This window comes from Lepisosteus platostomus, chromosome 6 (genome assembly GCF_059453375.1).
Source record: "Lepisosteus platostomus isolate fLepPlt1 chromosome 6, fLepPlt1.hap1, whole genome shotgun sequence".
In the NCBI taxonomy this organism is placed as follows: Eukaryota; Metazoa; Chordata; class Actinopteri; order Semionotiformes; family Lepisosteidae; genus Lepisosteus; species Lepisosteus platostomus.
The window spans coordinates 33,802,146-33,819,697 of record NC_142616.1 but is presented as its reverse complement, the minus strand read 5'-3'; the positions used below and the strand labels follow the sequence as shown (position 1 = coordinate 33,819,697).

Below are 17,552 nucleotides of genomic sequence, written 5' to 3'. Positions count from 1 at the left end.
TTTATTAAATGTAATTTACAGTAGCCAAATGGATCCTTCCAGCGAAACACTGAGAAAAATAAAGAAAATAAATTCTCTTCCATGTCAAGGAAAAGAATAGGTACCCATGCTGGGCAAAATAAGTTACCAGCACAGCTACTCTTCAGCTGGAGTTGGGGAGAAATAAGTAGCAGCAGAGCTGCTCTTTAGCCAGAGCTGGGGGAAATATACCTTTCACTATGGCAGTATAAGGTTCTTCCAGATGCCAGGCATGTTCAGGCATTCTGCACAAGCAACCCACAGTAAAGACAGTGAGTGTACAAGTTACTTCACTAATTAAATGAGTGGGAAAATTTAAATAGACCAAATTGAGGCAGTCTATGCTGTCTCTGGTAAAGATTCACAGATTCTGGTAAAGATACTGGGGCACTGGTTTGGAAAATTCTGTAGATACAGTAGATTACTAGGTGGGCCTAGGCTAAACTCTGCTTAACATCCAAATTGTGGCAAAGTCAAGCAGCAGGGTGGTAATGCTACTGTGGATGAATGAATCTGGAATATCTGTGGCTTTAATTCAAAGTAAGACCCCCAGCTCTACAGAGGCTATTGTGCTATTTCCACCTGGAAGCATGCGCCCTGAACCATCTTGCCATTGTCCTTGAAAGTATAATAATAATAATTAATAATTGCTTACACTTATATAGCGCTTTTCTGGACACTCCACTCAAAGCACTTTACAGGTAATGGGGACTCCCCTCCACCACCAATGTGCAGAATCCATCTGGATGATGCGACGGCAGCCATAGTGCGCCAGAACGCTCACCACACATCAGCTATCAGTGGGGAGGAGAGCAGAGTAATGTAGCCAATTCATAGGTAGGGATTATTAGGAGGCCATGATTGGTAAGGGCCAATGGGAAATTTGGCCAGGATGCCGGGGTTACACCCCTACTCTTTAAGAGAAAAGCCCTGGGATTTTTAATGACCACAGAGAGTCAGGACCTCGGTTTTACATCTCATCCAATGGCGCCTGTTTACAGTATAGTGTCCCCTTCACTATACTGGAGCATTAGGACCCACACAGACCACAGGGTGAGCACCCCCTGCTGGCCCCACTAACACCTCTTCCAGCAGCAACCTTAGTTTTTCCCAGGAGGTCTCCCATCCAGGTACTGACCAGGCTCACACCTGCTTAGCTTCAGTGGGTTGCCAGTTGTGAGTTGCAGGGAATGGCATCTCAGAAGAAGGTCATTAAATGCTATTCAGAGCACTATATTAAAACAAAAACAAACACTGCAGTTAACCCATAAAGTACAAAATTTAGATTGATCATTATTACAGTAAATCAGGCGATTTGTGTCTTAGTAAGCAGCTACAACATAAAGAACTAATTTTTATAGAACCAGTACTGTAAGTGAACACCTTTTCTCTTTTCGTTCTTTCTCCAGTTCTCAATGTTTTGTTGATTTGTTCTCATTTGGTTGCTGTAACTCTGAAGCCCGATCAACCCCTCTTTCACTGTGACATATGGGTAAAGAAGGGATTTCAAGCAGGGGGGTAGCTGAAAGTCCCATAACAGCTAATAACATGAGATGTGGGAGAGTTACAGGGCAAGGGAAAGTCTGAAAGCACCCTCAGCCTGGGGAAGCAGCAGCAGCTGGCAGCCTGCACCAATTTGTAATCAATGATTCAAACTAGTGGGTTGGATCGTCAGCCTCTTTGCACAGAAATACGCTCCCTAGACAAAATGACTTGACAGCAGTGTGTGTACTAGCAAATAATGACCTAATCAGGAACATTTTGTTAACCTTCTTTTATTGATGCAACAGCAGGGTTCGGTATCTTGACCTTTGAGGTCTCAATGTTTTGTAGTGTGTTTGCACTGTGCTTGTGGACCCATGAAAGTTAATGGGCTGCAATTGACCAGTCTTTCAGACAAACTGAAAATGTCCATAAAGTTCTGAAATCTTTTCAAAGTAAAACAAAGGATTTTTTAAATCCCTTATTTAAACAAATGGGTCAGTTGAAAAAAAAATCTTATTTAAACGATGGTCCAGAGCCACATTTATATATATATATGTACTTTGTATATACAGTAAATAAATCTGATATAATAAAAAAATTAAAATTACAGTAATAGGTTATGTAAAAAGCAATAAATATATATGACATTTTAATAAGATACAAAAATCAGGTAACTGACTAAAGTACTGTACAGTAATAGTTTAGCCAGGATAACTCTAGTGTTCAGGATATAAAAAGCAGACTACACAGGTAATTCACAAGAAAAAAATACTTTTCCACATAGACTTATACTTTTTATCAAACTCCATGTGCTCCATCTTCTCACACAATCTGCAATGTTTTCTTATTCAACATCTATCACATCCTAATCATTTATTGTCTTGGGCACCAGGAACAGATGTGAATGAGAGACAGTTACACAAATGATTTCATGTCTGTCTCTGCTGAATTCCCTTGGGTATCAGGCAGACAGATAAATTATTTATTTTGGTGTCCTAAATGCATGCAGAGCCCAGCATGTACAGATCACTAATTAATACCCCATAGTGGGATACAGTAATGAGGGGTTTCAGTTAACTCGAATGCTGTCCTTAGCTGGACAACAAGAGTTTTCACTTCTATGGTGCACTGAATGCCTTTTGCAGTATTTAAATTTAAATTAATATGAAAAAATTGACAAAAAAAAACTTTCAAAACACACATTTTCTATTTTTATTTTTAGCTATTCAGTTACTTTAAGTAAATGTGTACACATGTCTAAATTACCTCTTGCTAAGGAATAAAGTCCTTTTTTTTCCTGAAGATAATGGTAGTAAAGCATTCTCCTTACCCTAGATATCACCTTTTCTGATCCAGACTGGTGTGGTCTTAATAATGACTGAATCTTAATACTGACTTTGTTTCCATTGACAAGATTAAGAGAAGAGAAACATTGGGTCATCTAAAAAAAAGACTAATCACATACAGTAGGCTTCCTTGTGTTTACAGGACTGTGTGATGATAAACTGGGAGTATTCACTAAAGTAGTGCTGTCTAAATTCTGATTTTCAGGGTGTAAAGATGCTATCATCATGTAGTAATACTTTAAACTTTCCATTCAAGAGACATTCAGTTAGTCAGGTTAAATATCAACTTTTAAAGCTCTAACTGTAAAGGTCATTTCATACTCCATCTGTAATGTTTCAATTCCTGTTAAAAAAAGGACTGAAAATTTTGTTATGACATTCAGGAAAACTAACATAAAACTGTGCAATTAAATTCAGTTATAAATTAAGAACTGCAAAAAAGTTTAATAAAAAATGTATAGGTCTAGGTTTAAGGTGGTTTAATGCTTTCAAAGGTCTTCATTTTTCACATTGTTGTGCTTGAGTCAGCTGTTTATTTCTGATATAGTTGTAATGCATTCATGTAAAAATACTATTATTCTATTACTATATAAATACTATATTATAAATACTATATTATAAATACTATATATAAGTACTCTAAATACTATATTAATACCATGGTTATTAATTCACATGCATGTGTATCCTTTCAAACAGATAATACATACATGAAGGTGCACTGCTGCCATCAAATAAAAAATATTTAATATATTTTCAATATAGTAAATGATCTCATAATTACAAGACAGTACATTATCTCATATTTTATGTGATAGCACAATTGTCGTACAATACCTACTGTACCTTAACATTAATTAACTTTCAGGTTTAAGAAGTGGTATTGATTACATGGTTCACTCTTTCTTGTTTAAGGATAGGTATCAGAGTCCTCTTGGTTCATAATAATTGGGTTCACATCAGGTACAAATTGTAACATTTCATTATGAAATCCCATTCAAAAGTACAGTAAGTCCATACACATTCTGCAGCATCGGATATTGTCGCGAGCACTAAACCCAAAGTTCCAGATGAGCTCTCGGTAGCTTCTACGTTGTTTAGGTTGTTCACACACTCACATGATCATTAGTATCTCATAATTATAAGACAATTTACTATCTTGTAATAACGAGATCATTTTCTCAATATTACGAGATACCACATTAATTATTTTTTTTTGGGATGGTGCATCTGTAGTAATGCACTGGAAGGTGAGTAATGGCCTTCATACAAAATATTTTGAGGAATTATCATGTGCTTCTTTTTTGGTAATTTAAATATTGTTTTTTTAAATATCTTTTATCTGAGCTTTTCAAAAGCAATATTAACGTGCAGAATAATCTCTTCTAACATGGCATTCCTAATGCAGTGATCCTTTTCCTTATTAGCAATTCCTAACAATAGTTTGAAAGGTGCATGTGGGACTGTTCGGTTTTGTGTGAACCTTCCCATATGCTGGAGAGCAGGCCTGTTTACCACATGCTAGCCTGTACAAAGGTATCTCGGTCTAGAGAAGAACTCAGTAGGGTATGAAGGCTTGCAGATATAAACTGTGAAACCTGTTGCTGATGACATGGTAGGCTTTAAATAATAAGACTAAAAATAACAGATGCTCTTTCAGCTGTCCTCCTTATGTTTCAAAATGCCAGTATACAGCCAAAGATAAATACATTCATCTTTGTACATAAAGTAAGCAAAATAAATATAGTAAATCAAATCAAATAAAGTAATCAAATTGATGAATACATCAGTAAAACGTTATGCTTTATCTTTATTAAGTTATATAAAGTATTGTGGAGTGCACACATAAGGTATTTGAAGTGTGGATAAGAAACCACTATCACTGTCTTTCTGCTGCTATCTTTCACGGATACTGTTTTTTATATGCTTGAATCCAAACTTTTTTTTTGAATTGGGGGTGATTGGGGTCACATTGGGGTTTCTCAGCAGCCACAATATCATTCAAATTCACCTAAAACAGTTCAGTTGGATTCAGGTCAGGAGACCACAATGTCCGCTTCAGCATTTTGACCTTTTTCTTCTTTAGGATTCCTTTACTCATGCAGCTGTGTGCTTCAGAGCATGGGGCTCAAATCATCTCAACCAGTTATGCAGTCTGGTGCATTGATAAAATCAATTGTATTTCAACAGCAACAACATTAGTGTTTTGCTAGAGAGCTAAGATTGTTCCACACTATAATGTCAAAGGGTATTATCAGTTTGTCATTGTCACATTTTTGCATTTGGCTCCTCCTTAATATCCACCATCATTTGTGCACAAACACAAGAACATACAGTATTGTTTATTGACGATTCTTCAAACATGAAAATACATTTGATCATTTGTCAGTATCTATATTACAATTAATTGTATTAATATAAATACCTTATTTATAAATACCTTCCTGATATCTGCCGGTCTTGAAGTGCATGTGAGTGAATTGTTTTGTGCATGGTGTCTTGAACAGATTACATGAAAAAATATTAAGCATGCTGTTAATTGCTATTTTATCAAGTTCTAATTTTGTGTACAGGTCCTCTTTGCAGTTGTCAAGTTATTCTACCCTGTTTCACTTGAGAATACTGTAGTAATCCGGAAATTAACCAAATAAAATCTTTATCCCTTGTGCAACTTTACTAGTCATCATTCTAAAATTATCAACTACACATCAACTAACTCCAAAAAGAGTATCACAGAATAAAGTGCTAAGTAAATTAATATTCAAGAATAAGCAAATTCTCTACATTGTGTACCTGTTCTACTTTGAGTGTTTTACATTTAAAAGCCTAGAATGTCATTTAAATCCTCGATTCAAAAGCTATGAAAGGGGAATACAAGCTAATGGGTGGCAGCTACAGTAGGTGACATTAGAAAACCATCATAGGAATTGACAGCACATTAATTACAGGAAGCTTTTCTTGGCACTTGACATCTGTCACAAGTGTACAGTGGAGTTCAATTATGAGCCATTGTTATCACAGACATAATCTCAGTCTATTGTTCTGTACTAAGGGAAGGATAATCCTCTCTTTGGGTTTGATAAATCAATTAATAAGACAATTTCAGATAGAGGAAAAAAAGTAAAGAAAATCTAAAAACAGTACTTATTCTTCAGGAAACCCATGTGTTTGAACATATTAATAAACTAGATTCACCTATGTTTATATTAACTTGACTCTGGCATACTTTTCTTGAGCAACATTTTTCTGCATCCAAACACAGATACAAACAAAACAAATTATAATATTTTGTTAGCTTATTATTATTCAAACCTGCTTGTTAATGTTTTAATAGAACCTTCTTTTGATGTTTTGTAGCAAGACTCTGATTTTATCTCACTAAAAAGAGATTATTGTCTTTAAAGTTGTTTTGCATTGTGATAATTGACATTTACTGTGCAAAATGAGCAGGATGATTTATCAAAATGTAAGCTCATTTCACTAGCCTGAGATGAGCTGTTTCATTAAAATTCTTTAAAATGAATAGCTGATGCGTTCAGGCAAGTCATATTCCAACAGCACCACAATCTCTTTTAATCCACCTAATTCTCTGCATATATTAAAATTATTTCCAGGGGAATAAATTATGTGGACCAATTATCGGAACATGCATGGAAATGTGACATTGCGGGATAAAAAGAGATGGATTTTGTTGTTTAGAGTGTTAAGGATTAGCTTAGAAAAATATTTCCACATTCTGCTGCCTGTTTATGATGATTTTTAAAGGGTTCTAACCCTGGTCCAGATGGTATGGTGTCAGTGTCAGAAATGCATGGCTGTGAATGCAGTTTTTAGGCAGATGAAGGCTGTGTTCATTGGGACTTCATTAGGATTTTTTTTTTGTTTCCCAGGGAGCGATGCTGTTTTCTGGGATAGGGAGCAGAGGGAAGCTTCTCCACCTGCTGCCACCTGTTCGCCTCCCTATCCTTTGCTATAAAAGCCTCTGCTTCCCCAGCACCAAAGAACAGAGTCTCACTGAGTCTGAGAGAGGCAGATGAGTCCAGATATTGTGGAGTTAACACAAGTCTCCATCCAAAGCAGCCAGACCTGTGTGAATCGAGTTCTCTCTCCTCGTGCTGAACAACTACGCAGAGCTGCAAATTTTAAGAGCGCAATCTGCCAGAAATATCTTCACAATGCAGGAGCTTAGCCTTGAGAACTACCTGCAACAGATCTAGAGGCACTTTCTTTGTGACCCATCACAGAAAATTAAAAGGGATTGTGCTGCATCCTTAGATCGGCGGAACTGACACTGAATTCCAAGCTCGTGCCGTCTCGAGAAGCCTCCCAGCGTCTAAAGAATACACTTTCATAGGGGATCTGGAACTGGGGCGTGATCAAGCAGATCATGAAGTCCTGCAGGCCGTCAAGCTGTGCTGATTCTGGCTCTGACTCGGACTCCAAGTGCTCTGAGAAACAGGAGAATGCTGCGCGGAGGAGAATGGCGGCCAATGCCCGGGAGAGGAAGAGGATGCAGGGCCTGAACACTGCCTTCGACCGCCTGCGCAAAGTGGTCCCCCAGTGGGGCCAGGACAAGAAGCTGTCCAAGTACGAGACACTGCAGATGGCCCTGAGCTACATCATGGCCCTCAACCGCATCCTCACTGATGCCCAGCGACACAGCACCTCCCAGAGGCAGTGGCTGGACCTGCACATTGAGCATTTTCAAGCAGAGAGCTACAGCACCTACCTGGAGCAGAGCTCCGCAGGTAATGAAGAATACGTGCACTCTGCCTTTCCATACCAGTGTGACACCTACCAGGTCACAAATTAAAAGCCACCTGATGAGTAAATAATAGATTTGTTCATGACCAATATGTCATACAGTATCTATCTTAGGTGTTCGGTTATGTGGGAGCTTTTTTTATTTTTATGCCGGGACTGCATTTTTTTATTTTGAAAAGTTGGTAAATACATTTGTATTATATTTTGTTAAAATCTTTTTGGATTAATCCACTTGAATGCTGCCAAGTTATGGATTGTTCCAAGTGTTAATTATTTGTATAAATACAGGCACAGTAAATTTGCAATATTATGTAATATACATATGCTATAATATGAAATATACAATATGTACTTCAGTTCATACATGTATTTCTATAGCCTTAATTAGTAAAATTCTGTAATGAAGGTATTATTAAGACTTTTCAAAGCGTTTAATATTACCTTAAGGCTAGAGTAGATTTCATAAACCTCTAGAGCTACCTTCACTGCTCAGTAATTATTATGTATTTGAGTTTCACACAGCAGTGATTCTATTTTGTTGTTTGGACAATGCCAAGTGATAAAATGTGGTTACTTTTAAAAATATATGTATATACTACATGGGTAACACATTTTGTTAACTTGAACTGTGTCGTGGTTGTCAATATTACTTTTGTTTTAAGGAATTTAGCATCAGAACAACTACTCTACCACCCAGAAAAGCAACTTGGCACGGGGAATTAACTTGCCTGTACTATGCCGAGTACTAAAATATATTCTTAGAGGAATCTCTCTAAGTTCATAATAATATATGTATTTACTGGGTACACATACTGTATGTAATGTCTTATCAGGGAAAGAATATATAATTGTGGAGTGTAGATTTGTATCCATTATTAAGGACTGAATAATGAATAATAATCCAGTAAATGTTAAATTCAAAATGTTCCCTGTTCTTTATCACTCCTTTATCAGACCTTGTACACTGAACTTTGTAAGTTTTAAAACAGGTACAAATGCATTACGTAGCTTTACTTTTTGTAAATGTGTAATTTCATGCTGTATTATGGCAATGCTGCATAAAGTGTTTAGGTTTTGAAAGGTTAACTGGGAATTTTTTATTTTTGTAATTTATTTTTTGAGATAAATTTGCTTAACATCTATCAGAATAAAAATGCTTTGTAACATGTTCATTTCATGGTGTGTCCATTTGTTCCCTTATGACTGTTTGTTCCCTTATGACAGGGATAATATATATAGATAATAATATATCTGAATACACAGTGATGCAAACATTGCTACAGAGACACTGTTGATCTATTTAGAAAAGTAATATTAAATACTACTTTTTATCATAAGATATCTGGTGTTTACTTGTAATAAAATATGGTGGTGTTATGTACATGAAATATATATTTCCATTTTACTAAATGAAAAAAATTGAACCAAATGATCTTTAACATAAAAAAGATATGTATATGTTCTTGTTTTCTCAGATTTGGTTTAAAAAACTTTGATTTCCCATGAAGTCATCTGACATACAGAGGACTTGATGGCAGCAGGTGCACTTGTGCTGCAAAGCCAAAGTTTAAAGGTCAAGGTCAAAGGTTAACGTGTTTAAAATGAAACACATAAATGGCTTTTTTGTGTTTTATACTCAGGTTTACATAATAGATTGGAACTTTGTTTCTGTATAAGTTACATAAGGTTTATTAAGAAAGTATTTGGTTAATACCAGTAGACCATTAATAGTTCAATGTAGTTTAGATGTGATCTGAGTTAAATTAAATTTTGTTCTGATGGCCAGTGAATTAGTACTCAACTGCTGCTTTCCGTTTCCTAGAGGCTTCTTACTGTATGTCTAGCCTACACTAGAACTACCAATGAGTGGTGGTGTCATATGTAAGTTGAAGATTTTATTTGGATTCTGCCCTGTAAGTCACAATGAATTAACATTGTGTTCCTTAAGGACTTCAACAGCAGAAAATAAGATTGTCTTCTGCAATTAATGTGCAATTGTGCTGTGTCAAGTTTTGTCATTCTTAATTACTCTAATGAGCCCTGTGACCTTTTTAACCTTTCTTATCTGGTTGAATGAAAAGGGTTCTCTTCTGAACTAGTTATTTTGGGCTTGTTTTCCAAAAATCTGGTGAAAACAATGCATTCTGGGACACTTCTTTGTTTAAAAATTTGAAAAGAAATATTTTTATCTGAAGACAACAGACCCTGCTTGTGAATAATAGGAAGGTTTATAGTCTACATGTAGCTGCAACTCCACAAAGACAAGCAAACTAAATCATGAATGGAACACATGTTCAACTTATACGTTGTATAATACATTTTAATAATATTTTTTAATTAAAAAAATAAAACATTTTTTTCAAACGTTAACAACACTGGAGGCTGTATTGTAGCAGTAATCATCTTACTCCAAATATCTTTGGAACTAGGCTGAAGTGGAACTTAAATTTGATTTGGGATGTCAACAGGGACTGAACCTGGCAAAGGAAACCCTCTGTAAAAAAAAAATCAATCACAAATCACCTACAAAACCAAAACTTTTATTCTATTACAATGTGATACACAACCATATACAAGCATATCCACCGGTCTCTGAGCCCTAGAGATAATATAGTACATCATCAAAGATCCTCTCACATACTATATGTTAAACGGGGGCCAAGTCAGGCAGAACACTCTTTAAAAACATTTTTACACAAGCAACCTGAGGACCTGTATTGTCCTTCTGTAAAGTTGTAATGTCAGTATGAGCCCATAGCAAGAGTAGCAAGCAGAGTCCCAGGCTTGATCAATGTAGTGCTGTGCAGTCGTGTGGCTCTCAATCACTACAGATGGAGTTCTTAGTCACTGGACACTCCTGGCCAGACTGTCACACTTGAACCTCCACATTCATCTTGGTGGTCTTCCAGATCATGGTCTATCATTGACAGACGACACTAGGCTGTAAAATCTTATCAGGTTAGAAATCAAAATGTCAACTAATTTAATCACTATCCAAAATCTGTAGAATTCATTTTTTCTAAAACATTGAAGAACACGGTCAAAGGTTTCTTCTGATTCTCAGTATATTTACTGTAGATAAACCTATAACACAAACGCATACACAGAATATTTAAAAATATCAGCTGACCCCCAGGTCAGCCAGAAACATTGAGCCAATATGTGTTTTAAAATTTCCCTTTAAATTTTAAACAATAATAATTCCTCAGAAAGTACTGTATAGTGTTCTTCATCCCAAAGGGTCCTGAGGCACTTACATACTGAAGAGGACCCACATAATATTCCACAGAAATACAGCACTCCCCTGTGCAGTATATAACAGGTTTAGCGGAGAAGTGAAAAAAATACTTTACCGGTTAAATTAAGGGGAAACACGAGTGGAATTTAGTCAGCACATCAGGGTTAACATCCCTACTCTTACATACTGTACAGTGCACTGGATTTTTATCAATCAAGTAGTTAGGGCTTCAGTTTGATGTGGTATGTAAATTATCTCGTCCTTCGGATGAGACGTAAAACCGAGGTCCTGACTCTCTGTGGTCATTAAAAATCCCAGGGTGTTTCTCGAAAAGAGTAGGGGTGTAACCCCGGCATCCTGGCCAAATTTCCCCATCGGCTGTTATCAATCATGGCCTCCTAACAATCCCCCTCTGTGAATTGGCTTCATTACTCTGCTCTCCTCCCCACTGATAGCTGATGTGTGGTGAGTGTTCTGGCGCACTATGGCTGCCGTCGCATCATCCAGGTGGATGCTGCACATTGGTGGTGGTGGAGGGGAGTCCCCATTACCTGTAAAGCGCTTTGAGTGGAGTGTCCAGAAAAAGCGCTATATAAGTGTAAGCAATTATTATTATTATTATTATTATTATTATTATGGTCGATATAATAGAGTGCCACATACTGGCCTACCAGCACTGCTTACAGCAGCAACCGGCTTTTCCCTGGAGGTCTCCCTATGTAGTGTCAGAAATCTGGGAAGATCAGACTTGGAGATTGTAATAAACACACCAGCAGATTATCGATCTTGACCTCCAGCATTTATTTTTAGGTTAGTTGTTGGCTGCCACGTATTTTGTTTTCAGATCAAAAGATGAAAAGAGACTCTTTTCATGTTTCTCTTGGATGTCTTTTCTTTTTTTGCTCCCGATAAATAACTGTAATTCAAATAAAAAGGTCATTCAGTTGACCATCTCATACAAGTACATTAAATGATACTAGCATCTTTTGGAATAAATATAACTTTATTCACAGAAAAAATAGAAATAAAACAGTCCATTTTCTTTCTTACAACAGGTGCAATTTTACATTAACAAAACCTTTGCTTGAAAGCCAAACATTCATTCTGTTGTACCATATAATAAATGCTTAAGTGTACATATTGAAAGACACTGTAAACTCAAAAAATTAAGCAAAATCTAGCAACTCTGTCTATTATAGTCCTGTACTGTATTTATGTGTTTGTTCTTCCTAAACTGTCGTAAAGATAACATTGTACTGTATATGTTCCCTTGCTTTAAAACCATATTTAACTGAAGTAAGGAAAATGTTGATTTTTTGCTGAAAGTAACTGTTCTTTCTAGGAACCATTGTGAATGGTTTAATGTGTGAAATTCTGTTACCATTTAGCATAGTGAATATTTGAACAGAACAATTTAATTTGTGTAAAAAACAACTCAGATTTTAATTTTATAGTGGATTTTCATGACCACTATAAAGGCATTACTGAATTTCACACAGCACAGAATAAAATAATCAATTTGTTCTTTTAAAGCATCATCACAAATAGATGGAGTGTTTGCTGAAAATACTGTACAACACCTAACTTTTCAGAAATGTGGTGTTATTTCCTTGATGAACAAGACTGTCTGCTCCTAAAACAGTAAAAATAATAATTAATATTCCATATATATTAGAGCTTAGTTTTGCTCTAATACAGTATATAATATTACTGAAGTGCACCTTTGGTAGAATATTTGTAGAAAATCCTTATTTTTAACAATATTTTGGTAATAAAGAAAAAAGCAGGGTATAAAGTCCTAGAGTTCCTAAACTGTGAACACAAATTTAGTGTTTTACCTACAATAATCAGCACTGCATTTAAAATAGCTTAGCTAGCTTAACAATACTTTAAATTTTCTATGCCGTCCAAGAGTACTTATTTTGACTTTTCATTACGTAAATTCAAAGATGAAAAAAAAAAACAATAGAACTTGTAACAGGTTCTTTGGAACAGCACAGGGTTTTTTTTTTTCAAAAACACAGAAAGATTAACATTTTCAGCTATGGATATAAGGCATAACTTTTTTTTAAAATTAAACTACAGTATATTACAAGTTCTGACAGTATCTGAATTTGTTTTCATAAAACACCATGGAGAACTTACACAATGGCTCTCCAAAAGCTATCATGGATTTCCTCAGTGAAATCTTTCCTTTATTTAAGTGACATTAAACCACACATAAAATTAAACTGAAAAAATAATTTAAATTGTTTGCTGAAGATGAGGACTTGGAAAATGAACAAGAGATAATCATGTATTGGAGGTCTTCAGCATTGCAAATCAAAATAAAGTGACAAGAGTATCATTTTTTAGTCTACATTTTTAATATTTTCCCTGCCCATGTTAATAAAACTGCCGAAAATTATATTACCCACAAATGAAATAGTATAAATACTATAGTATTTGTTATTATGGTAGTGTTGTAATAGGATTAAAACTGCCAAGACCAAGCAGTTGGCTTCAAACTAAGAAAACAGGGTACCAAAAAGCATGCTAAATTCTTTTTTTGTGTATATATTATTTTGTTTGTGTTAATAATGTTTTACTTCACATTGTTTATGTAGATGTGTGTTACTTTACATTTCCTAGACAAACACAGTGTAAACTACTGTATATTTTATCACTGGTGAACATTTTCAAATGTTGGTGGCATTTTGTACTCAGATCATCAAGTGGTAAGAAAACTGGAAAACAGAAAACATGAAACAAGAAGAAGGTTGCAAGATTTGATAAGGAAGGCATACGACTGTATCTGGGATCAGAATGAATTTGAAGATCACAGCTACATGTATCAAACTTAAAAAAAACTTTTAATGCCAAGACTCTTTATCATCTAAAGAAAACATTCCTACCACCTTATATTTGGATTCGGTTGATGATGTGTACATGCCCTAAGCTTTATTTAAAAAAGATATTATAAACGATACAATTCTAGGAAACTGCGCTTACTTTTCCTATTTGCAACACGTCACAGCAAAAGTCAATGTACTACTAACAGGTTGCTTGTAAACCATAGAGTCTTGCTTGGCCATTCACCCTCTCTGCTCATGTTTCTCATGTCTCCTATTAAAATCAATGTTCTCTTCAAAGCTCCTCACTCTCCAGGGCCGCCTCAGCGGGGGTGGACGTAAACAAAATAGGGCTGTTGTCCACCGTGGGGAAAGCCGACATGATGTCCAGTCCCTGACCTGTGAGCGCGGCGTACCGGCTACCCGACGGTCGCACTTTCCTCATCGGCTGTGGGATCTGCTGGTGCCACTGGGCTGCGGTTGACAACGGGAAAGAAAGGGGTTGACGTGAAAGAAGTTAGCATTTCTCCAGACGTAATATTAGAGCAATTTCGGAGTGTGTGGCAGGGAAGAAAAGAAAGACAAAGAAGGGTCAGTGATGGGACAGAACATAGCCTAGGCGGGACGACAGAGGTGGCAAAGCAGTCCTGCCCAAATCCGTTAAAGTAAAGGTCACTCAGACAAAAAGGCAGCTGTTCAAGAGTTAGTTTAAAGGCAGAACAGAAAACATCAAGAGGTCGTAAGAAAAAGAAAGAGAGACCCGTGACGCAAAACCTAAAGCATGGCAATTAAAAATGTTAAGGGAAGTCCACATGTACAGTAGGTGAACGGCTCTGTGAAGAAACAGCCTGGGGGAGTTAAGGACACCTGTATCTCTAAAGAGTCCACTGACGCAGCAGCTCTCAGAAACAGAGGCTGAGCAGAACATACCACCATTTAGAAAAAAAAACATGCTGACAACAGGGTTCCACAAAATATGCAAACTGTGCTCAGGCAGTCTGTCAATAGGGCATTAAATATCACAAGATTGACAGTTTGGTGTTGTAAAGGTACATAGTTTTAGAAAGTTAGTAAGCCTCTGCGGTGAAATTGCGATCAATACGGTTTATTGCAGTAGATGTAAATCTAGTTACTCTTTCTTAAAATCTACATTAATAGGAAACAAATGCAAATATCCATATGTCTCACTCTCACTCTAATGTTTGTTTCAGAAGTCGACATCACATCAATAACAGTAGTTGACCTTTGTTTTTCTTCTGAGTAGTTAGCAGTTGTGTGATAAATGTCCGAGGAGATGAGTTGTGATAGAGGTCCATGTTTTTGTATTTTTACACTTTATGTTTATGTTTTTTGTAAAGTATATTGTAAAATATTAACTTTGTATGTACAGTATCTTTACAGACAGCACTGCATCGTTATTTTTCGTTTTCTCAAGTTATCAAGTAATTTTGTACATGTTAAATGATTTTCCTGTGTTTTCTTCGTGTTAATGTATTTGATCATCTATGGTCTGTCTATGAATCTCAAATTTATTAAAAAAAATTAGAACATTAAGTTGGAAACCGGCAATATTGTAGTATAGCAAACCACATACTTTTTCCAGCCATCCACTAGAGGTCTCTGTACTGCTCCAGCCAAAAAAGTGGAAAATGCTTCACTGTCGAGTTTGTAACTAGTCTTTCACAGTAACAGCTTATTTTATTTTATGATGGTTTGTGCAGCTTCTAGAAATCCCAGCCTTCAGTTTCAGTCTGCATGGTTGCAAACAAGCTTCTTTTCCCACGTCCAATGGTACATTTATTAGACAGCAAATCACAACAATAAAGAGCATGCAATGCCAACGCAGGAAGTATTAGACCAGCGCTTCTCAAATGTGGCTATCAGTGGGATTTGTGGCGCTCACGACAAACTGATTTGTAAAGAAATAAAAATGTTTACAATGCAATTATTTCCATGTAGTTATTATTTCCACACCTCTGAACTGTCTGCATGTGATAATATACGTAGTATTAAGGCTGTTAATTATTAATTACTATTGGTCAGCATCAACGTCAATTTTAATTAGTTTTATGCAGTCAGAGCCGGCTTGTGTTTTCAAGGAGCGTACCACGCACACAAGGTAAGCGAGAGAAGGTTTTGATAATTGTGCAGTAGTTGTGCAAGTACTGTATAAGTTAAAATGAGTTAAAGAAATGTGCCCGCTAAAATTTTGGAATCCCCGATTGTTGATTGTGAAATCTTTTAGCTAAAATTAGTGAAATGCAGAATAATAAGACTATTTTTATTCTTAAAACGTCGAAAGCGTACACTTTTAAATAACACAAATCTTAATATGCACGATTCGGTTTAATCAGTACTGACAGTAGTACAATACAATGGAGTAGAGTTGGCAACCCTAAATAACCGACGACACAGATTTTTTTCTGTGCTGTTTCTCTACTGTTCTACTGTTTTGGATGTACTAAGGCAGCTCAGAAATGTAAAACTTATGGTGAATATTATTTTAAAAATAAATTAAATGTTATCTTAATGTTTTACAGTACTTATGTTAGCTATTTTTATCTTGCCTTCATGACACAATCAGCAATACTGAATAGATGTTCACTGCCCATTTACGGGAACAAATCGTGAAGACTAAGAACTATGTATAATTAATCAGAAAGGAATTCTTATTTCATTAGTGCTATTTGAAAAAAAAACTATAAATCATCTTTAGAAGTGCAAGGTCCTTTGTGACAACTGTTGACTGTTCAATCTAAATATTTTTTTTCAGTTTTTTTATGATCTGGAAACTTGTACCAATTCGATTTCTATTGCTTAGTTATTACTTTGGCTCTAATTGTGGGATCACATTATTGAATTAAATTTAGATTTAAGATTGTCAAAAAACAGCAGTGTTTACTGTTATGTTTCTGTTTTTTTTTCAGTAAAGTTTAGAATAAAGGATAACTGCATTTATTTTTAGTTTTAAGAGCACCCTGACATTATTATAAAGAAGTCGTGAAATCTATAAGCGCTTTAAGTGCGGTATATTTCCTTACTTTTAATTAATTTATACCAGTCCTGTAATCAAATATTGTTAGCCACACTCTGAGACCACCCAAAATTGGTCAGAGAACAATTATATTAGTTTTTTTTCATGTTAAGACTTGTAATACACTTTTACTATGAATACTTTTACTTTTTTTCAGTTCAAACTAAAAATAAAATTAAATCATTTTCGTTTGTATAATGATGATTTATAATGTTCCTGAGATTACAGAGATTGGCAAAAAATCTGAAAATAAAATAGAAGACTCAAAATCTACATTAAATATACATTAATAAAAATCTTTTAAATTCTTTTGTTTGCTTTTACCGAAGTAGAATCATAAATATGCAATTGGTACACACTTGAAAACATGAGTATTGTTGTTAGATGATAGATACAGAGACTTCTGAGTAATACTAAGCTGTCATTTTCTTACCATATATGTCTAGCCTGGCAGTGCATGATACTATCCCTGCTTCATTTTTAGCTGATACTGTGTACCAACCAGCGTCCTCTTTCCTGGTTGGCTGAATCTGCAGACAAACATATCCTGTGGCATCTTGATGCATGCTGGGATTAAAACATAAATTTCCAGTATTAGAATCTGTAGCAACAAATGAAAGTCATTTTCATATATACAGTATGTTCTGTAATCTTCACCTTAAAATTAGAAGAAAAAAAATAAACTTTTGAATCCAAGTATAAGTAGAACTATGCACCTTAAATTTTGCCATGTACTGTACTTATATTTATACTCATACCATAAACTCAGCCTACATGGTCTTTAAGAAACACGGCCCAAGATGTACAGTAGACTCTTCCAGGACAAATCATTCTAT

At 35.6% G+C, this 17,552-nt stretch overlaps 2 protein-coding genes across 4 annotated transcripts in view; one reads left to right on the top strand and one right to left on the bottom strand.

Annotated features, from left to right (window-relative positions):
• Window positions 1–6,642: 6,642 nt before the first annotated feature.
• Window positions 6,643–8,755, top strand: atoh7 (atonal bHLH transcription factor 7). The gene has a single exon (XM_088638152.1). It carries the CDS (start codon window positions 7,237–7,239, stop codon window positions 7,660–7,662), a length of 426 nt encoding a protein of 141 aa, XP_088494278.1. The 5' UTR covers window positions 6,643–7,236; the 3' UTR covers window positions 7,663–8,755.
• A 3,080-nt stretch (window positions 8,756–11,835) lies between these two features.
• mypn (myopalladin) overlaps window positions 11,836–17,552 on the bottom strand; it is a 64,904-nt gene continuing 59,187 nt past the window's right edge. For 2 of the 3 annotated variants that reach the window (XM_088635524.1, XM_088635525.1), the window contains 2 exons: window positions 17,150–17,283; window positions 11,836–14,156 (listed from right to left, as the gene is read on the bottom strand). In XM_088635524.1, the coding sequence (XP_088491650.1) occupies window positions 13,978–14,156; window positions 17,150–17,283 (313 nt within the window). In that variant the 3' untranslated portion in view covers window positions 11,836–13,977. The remainder of the gene's footprint in view (window positions 14,157–17,149; window positions 17,284–17,552) is intronic. The other variant, XM_088635526.1, reaches the window with a different exon arrangement.

Coding starts and splice junctions, on each gene's coding strand:
- atoh7 (XM_088638152.1), top strand. CDS start 7,237: ATGAAGTCCTGCAGGCCGTCAAGCTGTGCTGATTCTGGCTCTGACTCG.